This window comes from Macrotis lagotis, chromosome 7, assembly GCF_037893015.1.
Source record: "Macrotis lagotis isolate mMagLag1 chromosome 7, bilby.v1.9.chrom.fasta, whole genome shotgun sequence".
In the NCBI taxonomy this organism is placed as follows: Eukaryota; Metazoa; Chordata; class Mammalia; order Peramelemorphia; family Peramelidae; genus Macrotis; species Macrotis lagotis.
In genome coordinates this window covers 86,650,686-86,672,307 of record NC_133664.1, presented here as the reverse complement: position 1 = coordinate 86,672,307, position 21,622 = coordinate 86,650,686, and the positions used below count along the sequence as shown (strand labels likewise).

The 21,622-nt window shown below is 33.3% G+C and overlaps 1 protein-coding gene across 8 annotated transcripts in view; it reads left to right on the top strand.

The window, feature by feature from the left end:
• The window catches only part of DNAJB6 (DnaJ heat shock protein family (Hsp40) member B6), a 112,830-nt gene that overhangs the window by 31,233 nt on the left and 59,975 nt on the right, over nt 1-21,622 (top strand). For 6 of the 8 annotated variants that reach the window (XM_074193258.1, XM_074193259.1, XM_074193255.1 and 3 more), the window contains exons 2-5: nt 2,033-2,123; nt 3,697-3,806; nt 11,421-11,483; nt 12,409-12,519. In XM_074193258.1, coding sequence (XP_074049359.1) covers nt 2,059-2,123; nt 3,697-3,806; nt 11,421-11,483; nt 12,409-12,519 — 349 coding nt within the window. In that variant the 5' untranslated portion in view covers nt 2,033-2,058. Of the gene's footprint in view, nt 1-2,032; nt 2,124-3,696; nt 3,807-11,420; nt 11,484-12,408; nt 12,520-15,211; nt 15,308-16,607; nt 17,044-21,622 lie in introns of those variants that run through there. The other 2 variants (XM_074193263.1, XM_074193260.1) reach the window with 2 other exon arrangements.

The following is a 21,622-nucleotide window of genomic DNA, read 5'->3' as shown; positions in this document are numbered from 1 at the left end:
ATCTTCATTACTATCTGTTAGCATCCCAATTTTTTTCAAATACCAGTTTCTTTATAGAGGTCTCTGATTTTCTGTCACCTCTACCTACCCTTTCCCCCTGGTTTGTTAGTGTACCCTCTCTAAAAAGACCTATTTCAATTTTTTTTTTGTTTAAATAAATACTTCACTGCAAAAATGCTGTCCTTCATTTGATGAAAAGCTTGTGGAAGGCAGGGACTCTTTTTTTCCCATGTCTTTCTGTTCTCCGTATTTAGCTTAATGCCTAACTGCTTCTACTAAGATCTAATAGAGTGATTTTCCTAAAGTGTAGATCTGACCATGGCATCCCCTTCCTCAGTCAACTCTTAACAATAGATTTCTAAGTATCTATGGAATAACATACAAAAGCCTTTCCCTTTTAACTTTGAAGTCTCACAATTGATTCTCTCTCTCACTTTTTAAATTAAAGATTTTATTTATTTTAAGTTTTACAATTTTCCCCCTAATCTTACTTCCCTCTCCCCACCCCCCACAGAGAGCAATCTGTCAGTCTTTACATTGTTTCCAAATTGAGTGTAATGAGAAATCATATCCTTAAGGAAGAAACAAAGTAAAAGAGATAGCAAGATCAGACAATAAGATATCAGTTTTTTTTTTTTTTTTTTTTTTTTTGCTAAATTAAAGGTAATAGTCCTTGGTCTTTGTTCAGACTTCACAGTTGTTTCTCTGGATAGAGATGGTATTTGGTATTCCCCATTGTAAGCAGCCCCAAATTGTCTCTTGATTGTTGCACTGATGGAATGAGCAAGTCCATCAAGACTGATCATTGCCCCCATGTTGCTGTTATAGGGTGTATAGTGTTTTGCTGGTTCTGATCATCTTACTCAGCATCAGCTCATGCAAATCCCGTTCCTCCTGGTTTCTAATAGAACAAGAGTGTTCCAGTGACATACATACATATACCACAGTTTGCTAAGCCATTCCCCAGTTGAAGGACATTTATTTGATTTCCAATTCTTTGCCACCACAAACATGAATATTTTTGTTCAAGTGATGTTTTTACCTTTTTCATCATCTTTTCAGGTACAGACCCAGTAGTGGTATTGCTGGATCAAAGAGTATGCATATTTTTGTTGCCCTTTGGGCATAGTTCCCAAATTCTCCCCAAGAAAGGTTGGATGAGTTCACAGCTCCAACAACAATGTAATAGTGTCCAAGATTTCCCCAAACCCTTCCAATAATGATCATTATCCTTTCTGGTCATATTGCCCAGTCTGAGGGGTGTGAGGTGGTACCTCAGAGAAGCCTTAATTTTCATTTTTCTAATAAGTAATTATTTAGAGCAATTTTTCATGTGGCTTTGGATTGCTTTGATCTCATCTGTAAATTGCCTTTGCATATCCTTTGACCATTTGTCAACACGATTGATTCTCTTTACAATCTCTAGGAGTCTGCTGTACAGGCTTCCTGGCCTGGCCATTCTTCCCATACTCTGCCTCTGTACCAACTCACCCCCAGACTTGGAATGTTCTCCTTCTATATCTCTCTCCCCTACTCTGAGGACCCCTCATTTCAACCCCCCCATTAGCTCCTCAGATTGCAGGGATAATTTCTGTAGTTACTTGTATGTTGTGTCTCCTTCAGAGCAGGGAGAGTCTTTTTGCTTCCCCCCCCCCCTCCAATTACAGTACCTGGCTAAGTGCTTAGTGATTGATTCTGGGATCCTGCCTAGCTTGTCTCTATCTGGGAAGACTCAGAGAACATTGGTGTGTCAGTTTATGTTTAAGTTTGGGGATGGGATTTCCCTAACTTATTAGCTTAGTTCAGGGTCTAGAACATTGTAGCAAACAATATAAATCTTGGAAATTTGCTTCCTTTGATATTATGACTAAATTTTAGCCTTATGTAAGGTTAATAGATGACAGTATAGGTTGGCCACTTCTAACCTCAAAATGGAAATGGGCTGATAGACTTTGTGATAAAGTGACTCTTTAGCTCACCAATTCAGAAATTATTATAATACTATCATTTACAAAAGATTTTTAATTTTCAGGACTTGTTCCAACAAACTATTAAAACATGGTGGATTACTATGAAGTTCTAGGTGTGCAGAGACATGCCTCACCTGAGGATATTAAAAAAGCGTAAGTATTCTTTTTATTACCTTAAAATAGTTTCATTAGAGTGTCTTTTTAGGTGTATATTTAATTTAGTTTTAAAATTCTTTTAAATTACCTAGCTTTGCCAAAGGGCATACAGCCCATTGCCTCCTATGGTTGAAGTAAACTTACGTGAATAGGTTCAGAAAATGTACTGATGATTGGCTTTATAGTTTATTGTTTACATGGGTCTACCCCTAATGTGACTTGGGATCTTGTCAGATAATTGAAGAAGACAAGGCCCCAGTTACTAGAGTGAGTCAGGGTAGTTTGTTGTTGTTTTTTAATCTTGTTCCCTGTATGCTGATAGGATAACCCTTATAATTGATTGTGGACCATTGCAACACTAGAAATAGATGAAGAACCTCAAAAAAAGTAGAGACTGGCTATCTTATCTATCTATATTTATATGAAGATAATAAATAAAAACATAAAAAGATTTTTCATTGGGAATTTAGAAAATAAAGAAGGAATTAGGTTATATTGTCCTAGTTGTCTATTGCTTTTTGACAGGTAAGTATCAAATTGAGTCAAAAGAAATTTGGTGGGCACAGTTGTCAGAACATTTACAGGCACAGCAGTTATAAGATTAATTTACATTCAAAAGAATTATTAAATAATACTGATTCTGACACAGATTTCAATAAAAACCATTTTATATTAGCACTAAATAATTGATTCATTAATTGATTCTTGAGTAAAAATCAAGTGTTCCATCCCCATAGTTAGTTCCATCCCCATAGTTAGTTCTATTTTTAATTGGTTGAGTTATCTTAGATTTTAGGTTATTTCTTCTCTTGGACATTAGCTTTATACATTTTAAACTTTTTAAAGGATGCTATCTACTATGGAATTTATTTTCTACTGACAGTGCAAGTAAAGATGATGTTGTATTTTTGAATATTAAAAGTGTAAGGTTTTAAATCTTAGAACAAGAGTATATACTTTGGTATTTTCAGGAGACTAATGATGAAAGGAAATTAGGATTTAATGAGACAAGAATTCCATTGGGTAGTTTCTAGAGACTCTAGACCTTTTTTCTCCATGATTTAACATGAATTTTGCTCATCTCTTGAACTGTTTTGTGCATTTAATTCCCCATACCTATTTATATTTGCTTTATTTCTAGAATAGCTTGATGGATCAGACAGATTGACATTAGTGAACTTCACTATTTTGATACATAGAGTTGGCACCTCTCTTTTTTGGATTTTAATGTTTTAAGGAAATGGGATCTCAAAGTTTAGGAACTGCTTCACTGATTCAAAGTGGCAGCTCTTTGTAACTTGCCCCATGTTCCCCAGATATATTATATAAACCCAGATCTTTTTGTATCCAAAGCCAGTCAGCCCCATATTCCACTATGTTAGATGGTCTTTCATTTTTAGTGTTTTCTGACTTTCAGATGGATATTTGTTTTAAAAATTATTGTAGCAGCTACCCAGTTAACGATCATTTCGGAAGTGCATAATTTCTTAAAAACCACATTAAGCTGCCATTGAAGGCAAATTGATTTTACACAGTTATATGTAATAATAAATACCTTTCTCTATTCTAGGTATCGTAAATTGGCACTTAAGTGGCACCCTGATAAAAATCCTGAAAATAAAGAAGAAGCAGAAAGGAGATTCAAACAAGTAGCTGAGGCATATGAGGTTTTATCAGATGGTAAATATTACTATATTACTATGGAGTATATATAGTACATTGATTGGATAATATAAGTATAAGCAAAATATGTAAATGAATTACCTTTATGTGTAGATTTTTGACCTATAGGTGGAAAGTACTGCTAAAGTTCTAAAACTTCAATTTCAGGCAGACAGGAGATGAAGATATGTGCCATTGAAATTTTGGGTTTTTTTTCCGTGTTTTTGAAAGAATTTTATTTGGTTATTATTTGTGACTAATATTAACTATTCAGCATTTTGTTGGCAAGTTAAACGCTGTTTAAGTACTTTTTTTTTTTTTTTTGCAAGGCAAATGGGTTTAAGTGGCTTGCCCAAGGCCACACAGCTAGGTAATTATTACTGTCTGAGGTCTGATTTTAACTCAGATACTCCTGACTCCAGGGCCAGTGCTTTATCCACTGTGCCACCTAGCCACCCCTGTTTAAGTACTTTAATCAGTTACATAAATCTGTTGCTGAGACTGGTAGAGTAAGGTGTATGTGATAAGTCTTCAGGATGAACTTTTCTCAGATCAAAACCAGTTAATTCTATTTAGATTTGTTTCATACCTTTTGCACCATAGTGAATACCAATCATTTCATGATAGATGCTTTTGGTAATTTTAATCTAAGAAGGCTCTTGTTATTTAGTGCAGAAGGTAAATCAATGATGAAAACAGCCTTAAAGGAAAATCTAAAATATTTTTCTTAGGTTTTTCTAGACTTTAGGTATCATTCTTGTTGGTGGTAGCTGATCTTAAAGTATTCAGGAGAAATTTGGGTATAGATTTACTTCTCGAGAAGTAGGTTATTTGTTTTTTTTTTTAGATTTCATGAGATTAAATAAATTTCTAGCTGCATATTTTTTTTACTTTCCAGTTTTATGGTAGTGCTAGTATTTATGTAGACTTAATTTGAATGAAAAGAGATTTGGATTTTATAACAGGACATCAGAGTTCTAATTCCAGTATTTATTGGCTATGTAACCATGGACAAGCCACCTATCCTCTTTGAGTCTCTATTTTCTTTTCTCCAAATGGAAATAGGTGTGTGAGTATATATGTGTGTGTGTGGGGGGGCAGTAATGTCCTAAAAGTCCTCTTTTTAGGTTTTGATTAGATTTGCAATAGTCCAAAGAAATATATTCTTTCCGGTTCTTACAAATTCATACTGTCTAAAAGAAAATCCCTTGAAATCCAAATGGCTCTTAAAAGCTACATTAATGGAGGATAGAGCCAAAGGTATTTGCCAAGTCAAGCCAGGCCATCATGAACCCTCTTCTGCAATTGGCTATATCATCCTTGGCAGATTTTCCAAGGAAGTTCTTGATCTTATGCTCCATAATTATTAATTCCTGCGTCACCCCCCCCCCCCCATGAGAAGAACCTCTTGTTGAAGAGATAGAAAAGATAAGCTCAGTGGCTGCTCTGATATTTAAAGAACAGTGGTAAATGTGACTCTAAAAGTACATTACAGACCAGATCAGCCTGTCCTAGGGCTGCAGTTGAGATAGTACAATGCCCACCAGGCATATCCTTGTGGGTGATTGTATCCAATAAAAATAATGTTTTTCTTCCTATTATATGGTGATCCACTGCCACACACACTCCAAGTCCCATGTCACCGTATGTACTTTGTAAATCTTATCTTGTACATACATGCCTTATTTATGGCCACATTGTCTCCATTGGAATGTAAACTTCTTGAAGGCAGACACTTCTTGTATTGTTATGTTGCTTGTGTGTTTTTTTTAAAACAAGTTTTTAAATTTCTAGTCAGTTAATTAAAAAAGAATATATATACTTAAATATACTATATACTATTCTTAATATACTATATACTATGCTTAATGTACTGTACTTAACTATCCTTTTTTAGATTTTTCAAGGCAATGGGGTTAAGTGGCTTGCCCAAGGCCACACAGGTAATTATTAAGTGTCTGAGGCCAGATTTGAACTCAGGCACTCCTGACTCCAAGGCAAATGCTCTTATCCACTGTGCCACCTAGCTGCCCCCTACACTGGGGTATTTTTGGAAGGACCATGCTACCAACAAGGAAACAGTTGTAGAGTATTAACATGGATGTTTATAAACAGGGAAAGGAAGAAATATATCCCTATCTATCTATCTACACACTTGGGCTGAATACTTTGCAAATGGTACCTGATTAGATCCTCAAAACAGTCCTGCCTCTTATTAGCCCCATTTATAGTTGATACAATTTAAGATTGACTGAGGGAAATGATTAGAACTTAGGTCTTTCCTAACATCTTTCCTTAGGTCTTTTCCAGTTGCTGTGCCCAGACTTAGTGCTGTCCTATATGTGCTCATAAATCTCATTTATGGTGTAGATTATGCTTTACACTGATTTTCTGTAGTCACGAAGCAGGTTTTATGTCTTTTTTTACTATGTAAAAGAATAATATTAAAACTTGATGTAGTTTATATTGTGACCTTTACTACATCTAATTGGTAGATCTCCTTAGTTAATAATCACCTGATTTGATTATTCCATTACAGCACACAGTACAGCTATAAATTTTAATAGGATCAGCTAATTTAATTAGCTATTTTATTTTGGATTAACCAAAATTTTATAAACCTTTTATATTTCATTTTGCTGTTTAGTAATAATGAATGAATGAGAATTCTTTGAAAATTTTTTTCAAGTGTACAAAGACTTGTTTTGCTTAAAGATTTTATTTAGTTTGAGTTTTACAGTTTTTCCCCTAATTTTACTTCCCTCACCCCCAGAAGGCAATTTATAGAAATGAAATGTTTCCTCCTCCCAACAGAATATACTCATTTCACTTCTACATATATACACATATTCACAAACACATACATACATATGCATGCATGCATACATACATCAAAGCAGGAACTGACTCTTTTTATCTTTTTTAAAGATTTTTTTTTTGAGTTTTATAATTTTTCCCTCTAATCTTACTTACCCCCACAGAAGGCAATTTGCCGGGCTTTACATTGTTTCTATGACATATATTGATCCAAATTGAATGTGATGAGAGAAATCACTGAAGGAAGAAACACAAAGTATGAGATAGCAAGATCAGACAATAAGATATCAATTTTTTTTTCTTCTAAATTTACGGTAATCGTCCTTGGTCTTTGTTCAAACTCCATGGTTCTTTATCTGGATATAGATGGTATTCTTCATTGTAGACAGCCCCAAATTGCCCCTGATTGTTGCACTGATGAATGAGCAAGTCCTTCAAGGTTGATAATTACTTCCATGTTGCTGTTAGGGTGGTTCTGCTCATCTCACTCAGCATCAGTTCATGCAGTCCTTGAATTCCCTTCCCTCCTGGTTTCTAATAGAACAATAGTGTTCCATGACATACATATACCACAGTTTGCTAAGCCATTCTCCAATTGAAGGACATTTACTTGATTTCCAATTCTTTGCCACCACAAAAAGGGCTGCTACAAATATTTTTGTACAAGTGATGTTTTTACCCCTTTTCATCACCTCTTCAGGGTATCGAATTAAAAGATTTTAAGTTTTGGTTTTAAGTGTTCATTCAAGACCCCAATACAGCTAGTTCTTAGGTATTGAGATTATTATCATTGAAAATTAAATCCACTGGCCTGGATCTTTGAGAATGGGTGGATGAGATGTGGTATGTCTTGGGATATAAAACAAATGGTATTATAGATCTGCAGGGTGAGCTTCTAAATGGAAAACTACAGGCTGGCAGTCCTACTCAATTGGTATGAAATAATGAATAGCTTGGAAACTAATTTTATTCAGAGTGGACAGTTACAAACTTTCCTCTTTCAGATTACAGGTCACAGATTTGATTATTTAGCATGGCAATAGTTTTCTCATTTTATTTGTAGAGGACTTTCTTTTTCAGTGGTCCTGAAAGAAGTAACTGCATATTTATGGTAGAGTGGAATGGAGAGGAAGAGATGGATTTTGTCTTTGACTGTTAAACTACCTCTGGGACTATTTGATCCCCAGGCAACTTTTTTAACACCATAAATTGCAGTTTGAATGGGAAGTGAAATCAGTTTTTGTACTGCCTTTTTCTTTTTCTTGTTACCCCCCCTCAGTAAAAAGCCTTGAATTTGTTTTTTAATATATGAAAAAGCCTAGAAATAGAAATGAAATATATTGAAAATTCTTAATTTTTATATTTGGAATATTAAGATGCATATTTGTATGTAATTTATATAAGAATAATTGTCTCCTTTATTAGAAGCTTCATATGTGATTAATGGTTCCTAAGATAAATAATGCTTTACATAATAGTACTTTACATTTCTGCTTCTCACATATGTTGCTCCATCTCTGGTTTCTGTATCCTCCTTACTTCTAATGCTCTCTGCTCATCTCGACTTTTTAGAATCATCCCAGGTTTCCTTCAAGATAAGTTTCAGTGCTTCTTTCTGAAAAATGCTTTTCCCCAGACTTTTCAGCTTTCCCCCTTTAGCATTACCTTCTCTTTGCTCTGTATTTCATATGTGCAGATTTATATGCTTATCTCTGCCATTAGAAAGTAAGTTTGTATGGGGAAAAAATCCACTTAAAATATATATACATACAGACACATACACACACTACTGAAAAAAAGAAAAAAATGTTTATTTTGGCCCTTTTCGAGAGAAGGGAACACTCTAAGTCTCACAATGGTAGTGAAGATCAAGGAGCTGCCCCCAATTGACAGTCAAGCAAGATTATGTGGCCCAATGCAATCCCCTTCTCCCTATCCTCTCTCTGTTAACTTATTGGTTAGTCTGCAGTGTTACATTCTACTGGAAAATCTACCCCAGCAACAAAGAAAGGAATGAAAGGTTTTCATAAAATATTACCTCACCATCCAGTTGGTGAGAACATCAAAAAGACTTTTAATGACATTCTATTCCATGTCTATCAAAATGAAATAATGTCTGAGCATGCAAGGTCTTCTACTATATCCTAGTCAGTAAAAATAGTCTTATCATCAAACAAGAGCTTCTTTGGAATGTAAGGTTTTCTCATGGGAAAAGTCTACTATCCTTCTAGTCATTAAAAGTAGTCTTATTAAAAGTTAGGAGAATGAGCCAGCCACCTGTTTGAAATACAAAGGCCTTTCTTCTAGAAATAGTTTAAGAATAATAATTTGTTCTTTCTTATTTCTTAACCCTGAGAGGTCTGCACTAGGAGTATTAACACTGAAATGGTTTCATTGGTAATAATCCACTTAAGTTCATCAGCCATTTTTACCTTTTTATTTCCATTGTGCCTGGCTCTTAGTATTGTAAATGTTTTCCACAGTGCTTGTCACAAAGCAGCCTCTTAATAAAGACTTGTTGGAAGATTATTTATCTTCTATATAGAAAAAAAAATGTATGATCTAATCCAATACACTTTTATTAAGTCCCATTATGTCCCAGGCTCAGTGCTAAGTTCTGGAAAAAAGCTAAAAAAAATAGGCCCTGCCCTCAAGTGTTTAAAGTCTAGAAGGGGGGAAGGCAGTACTCAAGGAGGCAGGAAAGGGTTGAGGGATCTGAACACTAGTGGGGAGGCTGGTTTTTGGGCCCAGCCTTCCCTAGTGCTTTTTGAACTGAAAGAGGCTGTAGAGGGAAGTATGGGAGGTGTCAAAGAAGACTTTGTTATATCATGATAGAGTTCAGAAGTGATGAACTTATTCTGGGGGAGGGGAATCTTGTTTTCTGAGGTTGAGGGTAACATGAAAAGCAGAGACTACAATTCATACACGATATATACTATGTGAAGAATGTACCAAAATTCTTAATACAACTTGTTATAGTATTGGTAAGAAAATGTAAAAATCCTATGTGAAATTTGAAGTGGGAAAAATGAGTCATTGATGGTAAGAGAAACTTGAATAGGACTTGATTAAATTTGACCTTATTTTCAGTGCCTTGAAGCCAATTCACAAAATCATTGATGGTTTAATTAGCTCTTTGTTGCTAGGAAGTACTGAAGCAGTAGAATGCATTCAATAAATGATCATTTCTTTAGTTCATAAATTGTCATTATTTGAAAACTGCATATTTAAATTTTTCTTTTTGTCTGAATTCTTTGAACATTCATATGCTTCATGTGTCTCGTACCCCTCCAATAATTAGTTCTCCTAGTCATTCCTGAATCCTACTTTAACACAATTGGTTTTGCATTTTCATTGTAGTTAGCTATTTAAGTAAGACCAATGTATCTATACCCCTACTAGAGTAAAGAAAAGGAACATTTTATTGTGTTCTTCACATTATGCTTTGGTCCCAAATTCTTGTAGATTTTATTAGCTTTGAGGTTTTTATTATACTTTGGATTATGTCTTGTCTCTTCTATTAGCTCATAAAACTGTTTGAGAGAAGAGAACTTGTTTAATTGATACTTGATAAACATATAACTTTGAATTGCATAAATTAAGTTTACTAACTTATGTGGTAAAACAGAATTTTTTACATCTTTGCAATATTTCTCATTTGAATTACATCATTCCTTTGCTACATGTCTTTTTTGTAGATTATTTTAAACCTTTTTTTAATAAACAGCAATTTTCCCAACAACCCCTGAGATAAATACTTTGCATGATATATTTCCCTAAAATGTTTATTGAGATAAAGGAGTGCTGCCATTGTGCTTATGGAGTAGGGCCAATTAAATGATCCTCTGTGGCCATCACTTAGATTTGTTCCAATTCTTTCTGTTAAAATAAAAATTTCTTGAAGATAGCAGGGATCATCTCTTTGATTTTGTAAATTATTTGTAGTCCCAGCAGAGCACTATGTTACTGTATAAGGCACAAAGTAAGCTCTTAAATAAAATTGACCAGAGTTTTGTTGGTCTTCATTTTTTGACTATATTTAAGTGTTTATTCTCAAACTTCTTAATTTTTTGCTCAAGTCATACATAATAGGGATAATTCATGACAGAGCACATTGCTAGCATAGTTTAATCAAACATTACCAATACTTTTATGCATTTTTAAATGCTTTTCACCCAAGGAAAGTTGTGATATGAATACCCTTGTATATATAGGGAATAATTTTCTATTATTTACTTTGGGATATGGTCATAATGGAATCTTTTTCAGAGTGACTGAACCAGTAAACAGCTTTATCAGCTGTGAATTAGCATTCTCAAATCTCTGCCTACTTTGAGGTATGTTTGCCATTAGTGTCCAACCTTTGTTAGCTTGAGAAACAGTTGTTGGTAAAATGGAAGAATGGAATATGGAATATATGACTTATGACCTGTGTAACTAACAACTTCTCTGAACCTTATTTTATTAAGGTTAGTGCCTCTTCCTCCCGTTAAACTTGTGTTTGATGTGTGTGTGTGTGTGTGTGTATATATTATGCCTATACTTGTATTCTCCCTTGAGGCAATAGAAACTATTTGAGGGCAAAGACTGGTTTCATTTTTCTCTTTATCTGTTGCAAAATACAATTTCTGATATATAGCAGATAATTTATTTTTTCTTTTGAAAATGGTTCCTTTGACTACTTGCTTTTTCCTGATATTTACCTCAGTTACTGAAAAAAAGTTGGTGCTTAAGAACACTATGTGAAATCTTACCACATTTTTGACAGAAAAGGGTTTATATATCAACATTATCTTTTTTCCCTCCTATATTTAGCCAAAAAACGGGACATCTATGACAAATATGGAAAAGAAGGATTAAATGGTGGAGGTGGAGGAGGTATGTAAACATTTCACATCAAAAATACAGGGGTGTTTTTTCCCATCTTGAATATTGTTATTTTGAGTGATATTGGATATAAAATCAAAAACCAGATCTTATAATTTATTATATTTTATTGTTCATGTTCTTTCATAGCTAAAATCAACAATAACAAATCAAGAACTGTACTCTGTCTACATAACAATGACCAAGACTGCTCCTAAAAAAGAATTGAGAGGATATTTTGTAAAATTGAGTTACTTTGACTTTGTGAAGAATATAAAGTGCCATGGTTTTAAACTCATGGGTTTTGGAAATATTGATCTCCATAGTCAGTTAAAAATTTTTTTGTTACATTTTGTTTTTACATGAAATTCATTTCCAACTAGTTATCACTCCTCTAGGGAGCCTTCACTTGTAACAAAATATTAAAAAGTAAGTGGAGGAAAGAAAGCTAAAACCTCAATAGCTTATAAAGCCTAGAGTTGCTTGATTCTATGATGCCCTCTCAGTTCTTGTATAAACACTATTAACATGTAAAATATATGCTATTTTAGAGTGACGAAACCAGAAACATAATAGGGTCTTGGTTATATTATAAGAATAGAATAGAAAATCTGGTCTCTTTTTTGCTCAGTACTTTAGTAGTGACTGAGTCTCCTGAGTGCATTTGAAAAATGGTGTTGAGAGTTGTATGGATTACTGATGTTAACAGGATGATTGTGATAGTCTGTTACCTTTACTTTGAAATGTAAATTCTATTGTTGTGAGGGCATCTTTTTAAACTTTTTCAAGCTAGAGAAACCTAAATTTATGAATTTATTAAGTATTCTCTTACATGAAGGGCTTTAGCAGTGCCTTGTGTTTCCAAACCAAATAATAATTCTTAGATAAAATATAATGATAACTATAAACTCATAATTTTCTTAAACCATTTGTACAGGTGGAAGTCATTTTGATAATACATTTGAATATGGATTCACATTCCGGAACCCAGATGATGTCTTCAGGGAATTTTTTGGTGGAAGGGACCCATTTTCATTTGACTTCTTTGGTAAGCTACTGGTTGTGTTATTGTATCCCTAGTATAATGGCACTTTACACAATTTAAGTGTTCATTAAGATTTCTTAATCTGATTCTTTCCATTAGCTATAATTATACCAGTGTTTTAAGCCTTCCTATTTAAAATTTATTGGAAATTTCTTAATGTCATTTTAGTTTTGTCTGTATTATAGAGGTTTCTGAGTTTTTTTAAGTTGTCATCTTTTTAAGTTAGTTGAAAATTGAATTTAAAATATTAATTTAAAATTTCATTTGTCAACTTGTAAATGAGAAAATTTAAGCATTCAGGTTTGGTGTAAACATGTTGTTTCCCATTTTTGGAAAACTGATTCTTGGATTAAGTTATATGTATGTTTGCCCTGTATAGAAACCTTGAGTGATAGCTTAACTCTTCTTCAGAAGCAGAAGAACTATTAGTCTGACCTACAAATAATGCTCTTTTTTCTAGTGTGGTGTTCTGTGATCTTTGTGAAAAGGAGGGTGGGAAAGATATCACTAAATCCTGGAGATGTTCTTTGAAGTGAGAAGATAGTTTTGTAGTAGTAGTGTTTAATTAGGCTGCTTTTTCTTTGATAGGACTATGGACTTCCTGATCTAGTAGATTTGTTGTTGCTTTATACTCTGGATTATTAGATTATAGAAATATTTACTAAGCGCCTATTTTGGAAAGAACTTTACTTTGGCTGTCAAGGGTTGTCAGATACCTGATGTCAGTCAGCATTTTGCTGTCAGTGCTTCTTCCCATTTTTCCAGTTGGTTGTTTGAACTGTCAGAGTGTTCAGTGCATGCACTGCCTATGTTGGAGGTCAGGTTGAAATATGTGCTGCTACAGCCACTCTGGTCTTCTGGCTCATTGAAGGGGAAACACATCCTGTGTTTACCCCTCATTTCCCTGGAGCCTGATTGAAGAGAGTGATCACCATCTGGAAACCCCCCCCAAGGAGGGAAACAAGAGGAACAATTCTGTCTGCAAAAGAATACAGGGGAAAACAAGTGGAGCCCCCTGCCCATCCTAGGCACAGAAGAGGAATTAAATCACCATCACTTCGGGTAGGTAATAGGTTTTATTTATGGTGCAACTCTACAACATACTATAGTGTGGGGATGGAAAGAAATTCCATCATTTACTCTCATGATCTCACACTTTTTTTTGCTCTTTTTAAACAATGTGATAGGAAAAGGGAATAACAGCAGTTTTCATTTACACAAGTAAAAGCCGAAGACCACTTACATTCCTTAAAGGGGCTGACAACAGCAAGTTAATATATAATATGGAACTTGTTAATCCTTTTATTTTGAAGGATGGTAATGTTTTAGTTTTGATTACAAGCATAAATTTACATGGATATTGATTAAGATTGAGTATATCCAAATGTCCAATATGTGAAACTTAATGATTGCATCTTAATTTTATATTAAGTTTTGTTCAAAGAAATATTTAATAATTTAAAAATAAAAAGATGGTAGAAATTTAAGTAGTTCTCTAGAATCTAGTACTTGCTATTCTGTCAGTAAGTTTTTATGTTTCTTTCCATCTTTAGTTATATAGAGTAGAGTAGTTTAACTACTCTTTTTTATTAGGGAAAATGAGGATGAGGGCAGAGAATCTTTATCAATTTTTTGGGACCCTTTCTAGAGGCCAAATTTTTATGAAAACTTTGAAACTACACTTTGACTTGTCCTCCAGAGGAGGGAAAGGGGTAATTTAATTCTTTTTTTCCCCCCTCTCAGAGGTAGGGTAATTAGACTAAATTCCTGTTTAGTTCTGATTCTGTCATACTCTGTTGGTTGAATATTATAGTACATTTTTGATGATATGAAAAGAGTAAGGAGCACCATTTAGTAATGACTGGTTTCATTTAAAACCCTGTCTTTTGGGCGGTTAGGTGGCGTAGTGGATAAAGCACCAGCCCTGGAGTCAGGAGTACCTGGGTTCAAATCCGGTTTCAGACACTTACTAATTGCCTAGCTGTGTGGCCTTGGGCAAGCCACTTAACCCCATTTGCCTTGCATAAAAAAAAAAACTAAAAAAATTTAAAAAACTGTCTTTAATTTTTATTTTATTTAAGGCAATGAGGTTAAGTGACTTGCCCAAGGTCACACAACTAGGCAATTAGTAAGTGTCTGAGACCCAGAATTGAAATCAGGTCCTCCTGACTTCAAGGCTGCTGCTCCACTGGGCCATCTGGCTGAACCCAAACCCTATCTTCTGATTTCCATTTAGGAGAAAAAAAGAGTTTATAGGTCAACATAGTAAAAATAAGCTTCTTTCTAACTTAACTTTTCTTCACTACTTAATTTTCTTTTGTTGAGGATGAAAATTTTTTAGATTATTTCATGATTTTTTTGATTTATTTCAAAAATTGAAATTACGGTGTTGTCAGGAAAGCATAGTGTTTATACATATGAATAGTTATCAGTTAAAATGAATGAAGCTATAGCGATAAGAAAAGTACTTGGTAGTAAAGAGAAATTATATTGCATGTTAAACAAAGACTTTGAAGAAAAGCCCATTTTTAAAATTGTAAGATAGGCACTCTTTTTCTAAATACCTTTTTGGGTATTTCCTTCCTAATGTCTCATTTTAAAAATTGCTCTATTATTTTACCACTGCCTGCCCCCTTTTTATATTTATGATTTATTATTAGTTTGGCAGTGACACTTCTTCAATCCATTCTTATAGGTCTTCTAGGTGGCTTTCAGTCACTCAGGATTTACGCAAGGGAAAAGATGCTTGATGGCTTCCACGTGTATGAAGTAACTGTCCGTCCTGCTGGTGGTATGTTTAGTGTAGATTTACGTGAATTTAGGGATTCTCAACTTTATTTTCAAATTGAGCTTAAAAAATTTTTTTTATTTCCACAGTGCAGGAAATTTTTTTTTTTCTCCTTTGAGGTAACTTTAATTTTAGTTCTAATTCATTCCTTAAATTAATTTTTGAAGCCTTTTTTATTTCAGTGCTCTGGTGTGTGATAATGATACCAGGGCACACTTAGGAATTTCTTTTGAAATTTTCTTTAAGGCAATGACGTTAAGAGCAACTTGCCCAAGGTCACACAGCTAGGCAATTATTAAGTGTTTGAGGCTGGATTTGAATTCAGGTCTTCCTGACTCCAGGGCCCATGCTGTATCCACTGTGCCAACTAGCTGCCCTTTATGAATTTTTCAAATAAGTCTATCAGCACCTAGAGTCCTATGTCCTCTTTATGTGCCCTGCATTATAAGTAATGTGGAAAATTAACAAGATAGATAAAGAAACAATTCTTTTTTGGTTGATAGTTTTTAGAATAGAACTTTGGTAGAAAGATCAGGGAAAGATTGAAGATGAAGGTAATATTTAAGGAAATGGTAAGTGTAGTGGTAGGCAATTCTTTTGAGGACAATACAAAATAAAAGGGTTTAAATTATGGCAGTAAAAAATTTGGTTAGATATTAGGATGAACTTTCTGACTAAGGTTGATAAAGGAATATCTGTACCTAGAGCAGCTTTGAGATTTATTTTTTGACATGAAGATCAACTTTGAAAACTAGTACTTACCTTTATGGTAGGTTGATAAACTAGATTACTCATCTGAAGTCCCCTCTTTGCAATTAATAAAATCTTGACATTGTGTCCATGCCTTTGCCTGCCATGGTGTTAATTAGAAATTTTTGGTATTAAAGTATTATACAACTTGGTTTAGAATGATTGAGCCACTTAAATACTTTAATAATGATGATGTCCCTGATGGCACCATTTAAAAGAAAAAAATTTCATAAAATGACAACTGACTTGGAGATGGGATGAATATAATTTGTTATATTACCCTATTTTTGGCAGTCATTGTGATCTAAAATATTTGAGGTCAAAAGTGTTTGCAATGGCTTTTTTACTTAAATATTTCCCCTTAATGTTAATTTTTAGCTTTGACACCAAATAAGATAATAGAGAATTGGAGAAAAATAGGAAGCAAAAGAAGGGAAATAGAATAGGGTCTTACATTTGATAGCACAATATATGAATCTAAAATATAGTTTTATGTTATATTTTTTGAGCCATGATTTAAATACTAACATGGTGAGTGATTCTACCCTACCAGAATGTGACGAGCTGATGAATGAAGAATTGGAATCTAATGAGGACTTAGATCAGTCTTGTTTTGAGGACAAAAGTGATGGGTTTGGTGAAGCTCCCAGTGAAGATAACAGTGAGGCATTGGATATGGTGTCCAGTGAGGATGAACTCTGTGTTTCAGGACCACAGCAGTATTTTGAAGATTTGACCAGTGAGGAACTGGATGTTATCTCTAGTGAAGAGGAACCACCAAGTGAGGTGAACAGTCATGGACCAGGGGAAGTGCTTAGTGAGGAATTGGAAGTTGTATCTAGTGAAGAAGAAGAAGCAAGTGAAAGGCTTCCCTGTTATGGGGATATTGAAGAACTCAGTGAAGAATATGAAGAACTGCCCAGCGAGGAAGAACATAGTGAGGCGGAACGTGAGGCACTACTGGTTTAACAATAAACATTAAAAGAAAATGTGGGTTCTGTGACTCATTTTGTTTTGCAGAATATTTATCATTTATTTAGTAGCCAAAATAGACATCCTCATCTATCCTGAATATTAGAAGAACACCAGGAAATATGCAAAACAAAGAAAGATCTTTGAGGACCCAGAGTAGAGGCCACATAATCCAAGCATTTAAAGCTCAAGAAGTTTACTATTTATTAGTAACCTTTAAAAAAGAAAAGAAAAGACTCTAATATTGTTAGTTTAGTTTGTGTTGTCTAGTACACAGATTAGAAATGGGAGTGGGGGGGCTGCCTACCCCCATGGCTGCAATAAAAGGTGATGTCTGGGAAGAACAAAGAAAGGTTTTTGTTTTGCTTTTTTTTTTTAAGGTACCTACTAGGATTCAAAGAGAATCAGTTAAGAGCCATTTTTATTACTTATTAATAACTCAGGGCTTTTTGTTGCATTTCAGTATAATATAGTCACTGGTACTGGTGGTAGTAATATTATTTAATCTTTTTTGATGATTCAGTTTCCTTTTTTATGGAGGGAACTGCTCCTTTCCTCTCCTCCCTCTCTTTCTTTCTTCTCTTCAATCCCTTTTCCCTCTTTCTCACCTACCTACTTAATATCCATCAGGAATGGTTAAAATAAAATGATGGTAAACCTAACATATAGGAAACAGCTCATTTACTAGTGATGCTGGGAAAATAAGCACTGTAAGCCATTTTAATGTTTCTCTTCTGTTTCCTTTCTATAAAATCAGATAGTTGGATTACCTCTCAGAGAGTATATCCAGTTTTAAATCCTGACCTGAATATAATCTAATATTCTCTTGGTGGGGGAGGTGGTTTACATATATGTTTTTCCAACATTTGTTTTTAAATCAAGAAATCTTTATGGAAATACATCTCTTAAGAGGAGGGGAAAAAAAGAATAGTCCAGAAATTGTTCTCCAAAGATAACCATGGGTCTTATGTGAGAAATTTGATGCTGTTAGTATTAAATGCAGCACAAAGATTAGTTTTCTAAATGCATCTAAGAGGCAGAACTCCCTCTGGTATTTAGAATTGATGTGATTTTATCTGTCACTTATTATAGCTTGCCACACCCCCCTTTTTATACTTAATTTCCTTCCTCTCTTTTAATATTATTACATTAAACCTTGTAGTGAATAAAAATTTTGAGAACTTTAAAGTTGCCTTAGCACCATAGTTGAAAATTTTTAATATCTCGGATTTTATAACTAAGAATTGCTAAAACTGTCCTTTTTGCTTAATGTGTAGTGATTGCATGAAGATTTAAGAGCTCATCCCAGGAACAGGAAAAAGCTCTATAAACCTCTAAAATGATGGCAGTACATGGATGTTAGTGAGCAATTATTTAATAATAGTTCATTAGAGTGGTCTCAGAGAGAGTACTTAGGTCTTTATGTACTGTACCTGAATATTTTTCTATAGGTATATTGGCTTAGACTGTACTAATATGCAATCTTGAATGACTTAGATCAACTGCCTATTGGTGTCAAAACTTCTATGGTTGTGAATCCTGTAGAATTCCAGGTCTTGACCTCATAAATAATTAACTTGAAAAGTTCAAGCGATTATGAAAAGCGATATAGTCATAAGTATTTAGGTTTTTATTAAATGTTTCTCTTAGTATACCATTTATTATTTTAAATATCTAAAATGATTTATAAAAAACATAATATTTAAGGTAATGAAAGAAGTTGAATTAGAAACTAGAAGAATGAAGTTAATTGGGAAGCAAAGGAAGCAAGATAAACATTTAACTGAAAGATGAATTGTAATTCCTTCAAGTAGTAAGTTCCTTCTATGAAAAATAGTAATTCTCACTGAGAATGAAAAGTTTATTTACTTAATTATTGTATAGATATTTAAGTATACTTTTCATAAAGGATTAGGAGTTTTATTTTATTGCAGAATCAATTTCTTTTAGAAAATTTTTTTGGGCTATTTCCTGATGGTCATAATTATTTAAAATGGGTAACATGTTCCAGTTTTCTGCTACATTTCCTTTTGGTTTACTTGTCTAATCTTTCCCGATTAGAGAGTTCATGTTTATTATTCATAAATGAATATTTAATTCTTTCCTTTCTAAAAGTATTCTTGGCAAATCTGCAAGAAACACCTAAGACTTAAGGATTTTAAAAATTATTTTTCAGCCCGTAAAAGTATGATTTCAGCATGCTTTCTAATAAAAGAAAAATTAATTGATGTACTGCACTACAGGGATTAAATAATCTTTATGTTCTGTCTTTGAGTTTAAGCTATTGCTCATCTGGGAATTATTATATATTTTGTAGTTTGAATATTTTAACTTTGTCTAAATCCTTTAATTTTTAATTTAATTGGCAAAAGTTTGGATCTTATAGTACCTCTTTCAAAATTTATTGGGGAATAGTACTTTTAAGTAAAGAATATTAATGCACTTTGAAAAAATAGGTAATTAGCATATTATGGAAAACATTTAAAGGATATTTCTTATTTTCATCTTACATTTTGACTGATTTAACAAAGTAGGTAATTATAATTTCTTCTACTGGTACATTTGGTGACTTCTGTTATTCTGATTCAGTTCTTTTCCTATAAACTTGCATTAATCGTAGAATTTTTTTTTAAGAAATATCCTTTCATTTTTCTTTTATCTACTCTGATTTATTCATGCAGATATTTTTGTGAAATTGGATCTGGGAGTTAGAATCAGATTTTTTTCCTTAACCATTTTCATTGTAATTTAAAGTTTAAATATCACAACCCCAAGTTTTGCTTTTCACTTCTTTGATACTATTTGGAAGGTTTTAAGGCAAATGTGATAGATTTTGGGATCAGCAATTTAGCAATTATCAAGAAATTAATGAAGAGCTTAGAACTGGCATTATGTTTGAGTTGTTACTTACCAATTTGATCTTGGTGGTAACTGGCAAAACTATCCACTTATAGCTCATTTCTAATCCTGTAAGTGTATTGTTTGACAGCAGTGTAAAGTAGTAGAACTAGGAGTGACCTAGAAGTTAGGAGCCTGTTAAGGAGTCACTTTAAGAAATAGGTTACTCTAGATTATAACTTATTATCTTTGCATCACATTTTCTTCCTTGTGAAATAAGAGTTAGACTCGATGAACTCAGAGGTTGTTTTTAGTTTTACTGATATATTTTCTTTATTATTTATTTATTTGGTGCTTTAAAAAAACTTAGATATTAATTTCACAAGCATCTCTTGCACGCCCGCCCCCCCCCCCCCCATAGTTGTACATTAGGTAATGAACATCTGGAATGCAACGATTAGAACAACCTCCTAATTTGGCTCTCCTTTTATCCTTCCCTTTAACTCAGATTCTCCAATTTTTCAGATTTCCTTTAGGTTCCTCATTACCTTGAGGGTTAAAAAAAACCCCAAAACATTTTAAAATCTTTAGTCAGATAAAAATTCTCAATTCTAGGCCAAACTTTCAATAGGCTATTATTCCCCCAGTCTTCTAATGTTTTTCTCTGGTAACTTCTACCATTGCTAGCCCTACTTCCTTGCAGGGCTCAAGCTTTTTTTTTTTTTTTTTTTTTTTTTTGGAATCTACAGTTAACTTATTTTATACACACCCAGACTCACTCTCCTCTCTCTTTCTCTGCTTATCTGTTTTCTTTGTTATCATCTGTCTCAGTAGAATTTCAATCCTTTGAGGACAGGGACTGTCTCACATTTCACAGATGTACAGTACAGAGGGGCTATTGGTCATATCTGAAGATAATATCTTTACTCATTTCTCCTCCATCAGACTCTGGAAAGACCAGTGATAGTAAACCTGCTGCTTAGTCCCTTGAAGTCAGGATTAGTCAGATTCATTTTTTCATGGAACATTGCTTTTTATTTAACATAAATTTTGTATTTATTGAAGTTTTTTGATTGTATAAACTTTTTTGAGGGTCATGAGTCTTAATTCTTGTTAGTTAAGTAAACCTTGAAATAGCTAAAAATTTGATTGGGTCATGCAAAATTGTCTTAAAATTTAAAAGAGTAGTTTTTCTTATTAAGCTTTTTCCTTATTTTAAAAAATAATCATCATAGGAATGGGTATAGTTTTATTAAGTATCCTTAGGCAAAAAAATTTATCTTAAGCTATCCATAACTAAACTATTTAATTTGTTATGTGTTTTTATGCCATTATATATATATTCACACTCATTTTTAACTGGATTTATTTTAATTTATCTTTTATTGTGATTTTTTCTTTTCTTGAATTGTATTTTAATTTGATATTGTTGTGTATTTTCAAAGAATGTATCAGTTTCCTTAGTGTCAAGTATTAATAAGGCATATTCCAGGAATTAATTGCATAATCAAGAAAAAGTAATGCAGAAGATACAGCTTTTAAATAATGATTTCTGAGCTAAAAAAAAGTTTAAGTGAAAATTATGAAAAAAATTTTCCTTATCATTTATGCTGTCATTGTATAAGAAAATCCAAAAACTTGAAAGGTTATTCTTAATAGAATTAAGAATAAGAAAATACTAGAAAATTTAACAAAGACTCAGTTTTATCTTCTTCCTTGCCAACTAGAGCTCGTTTTAAACATTTATTATCCACAAAT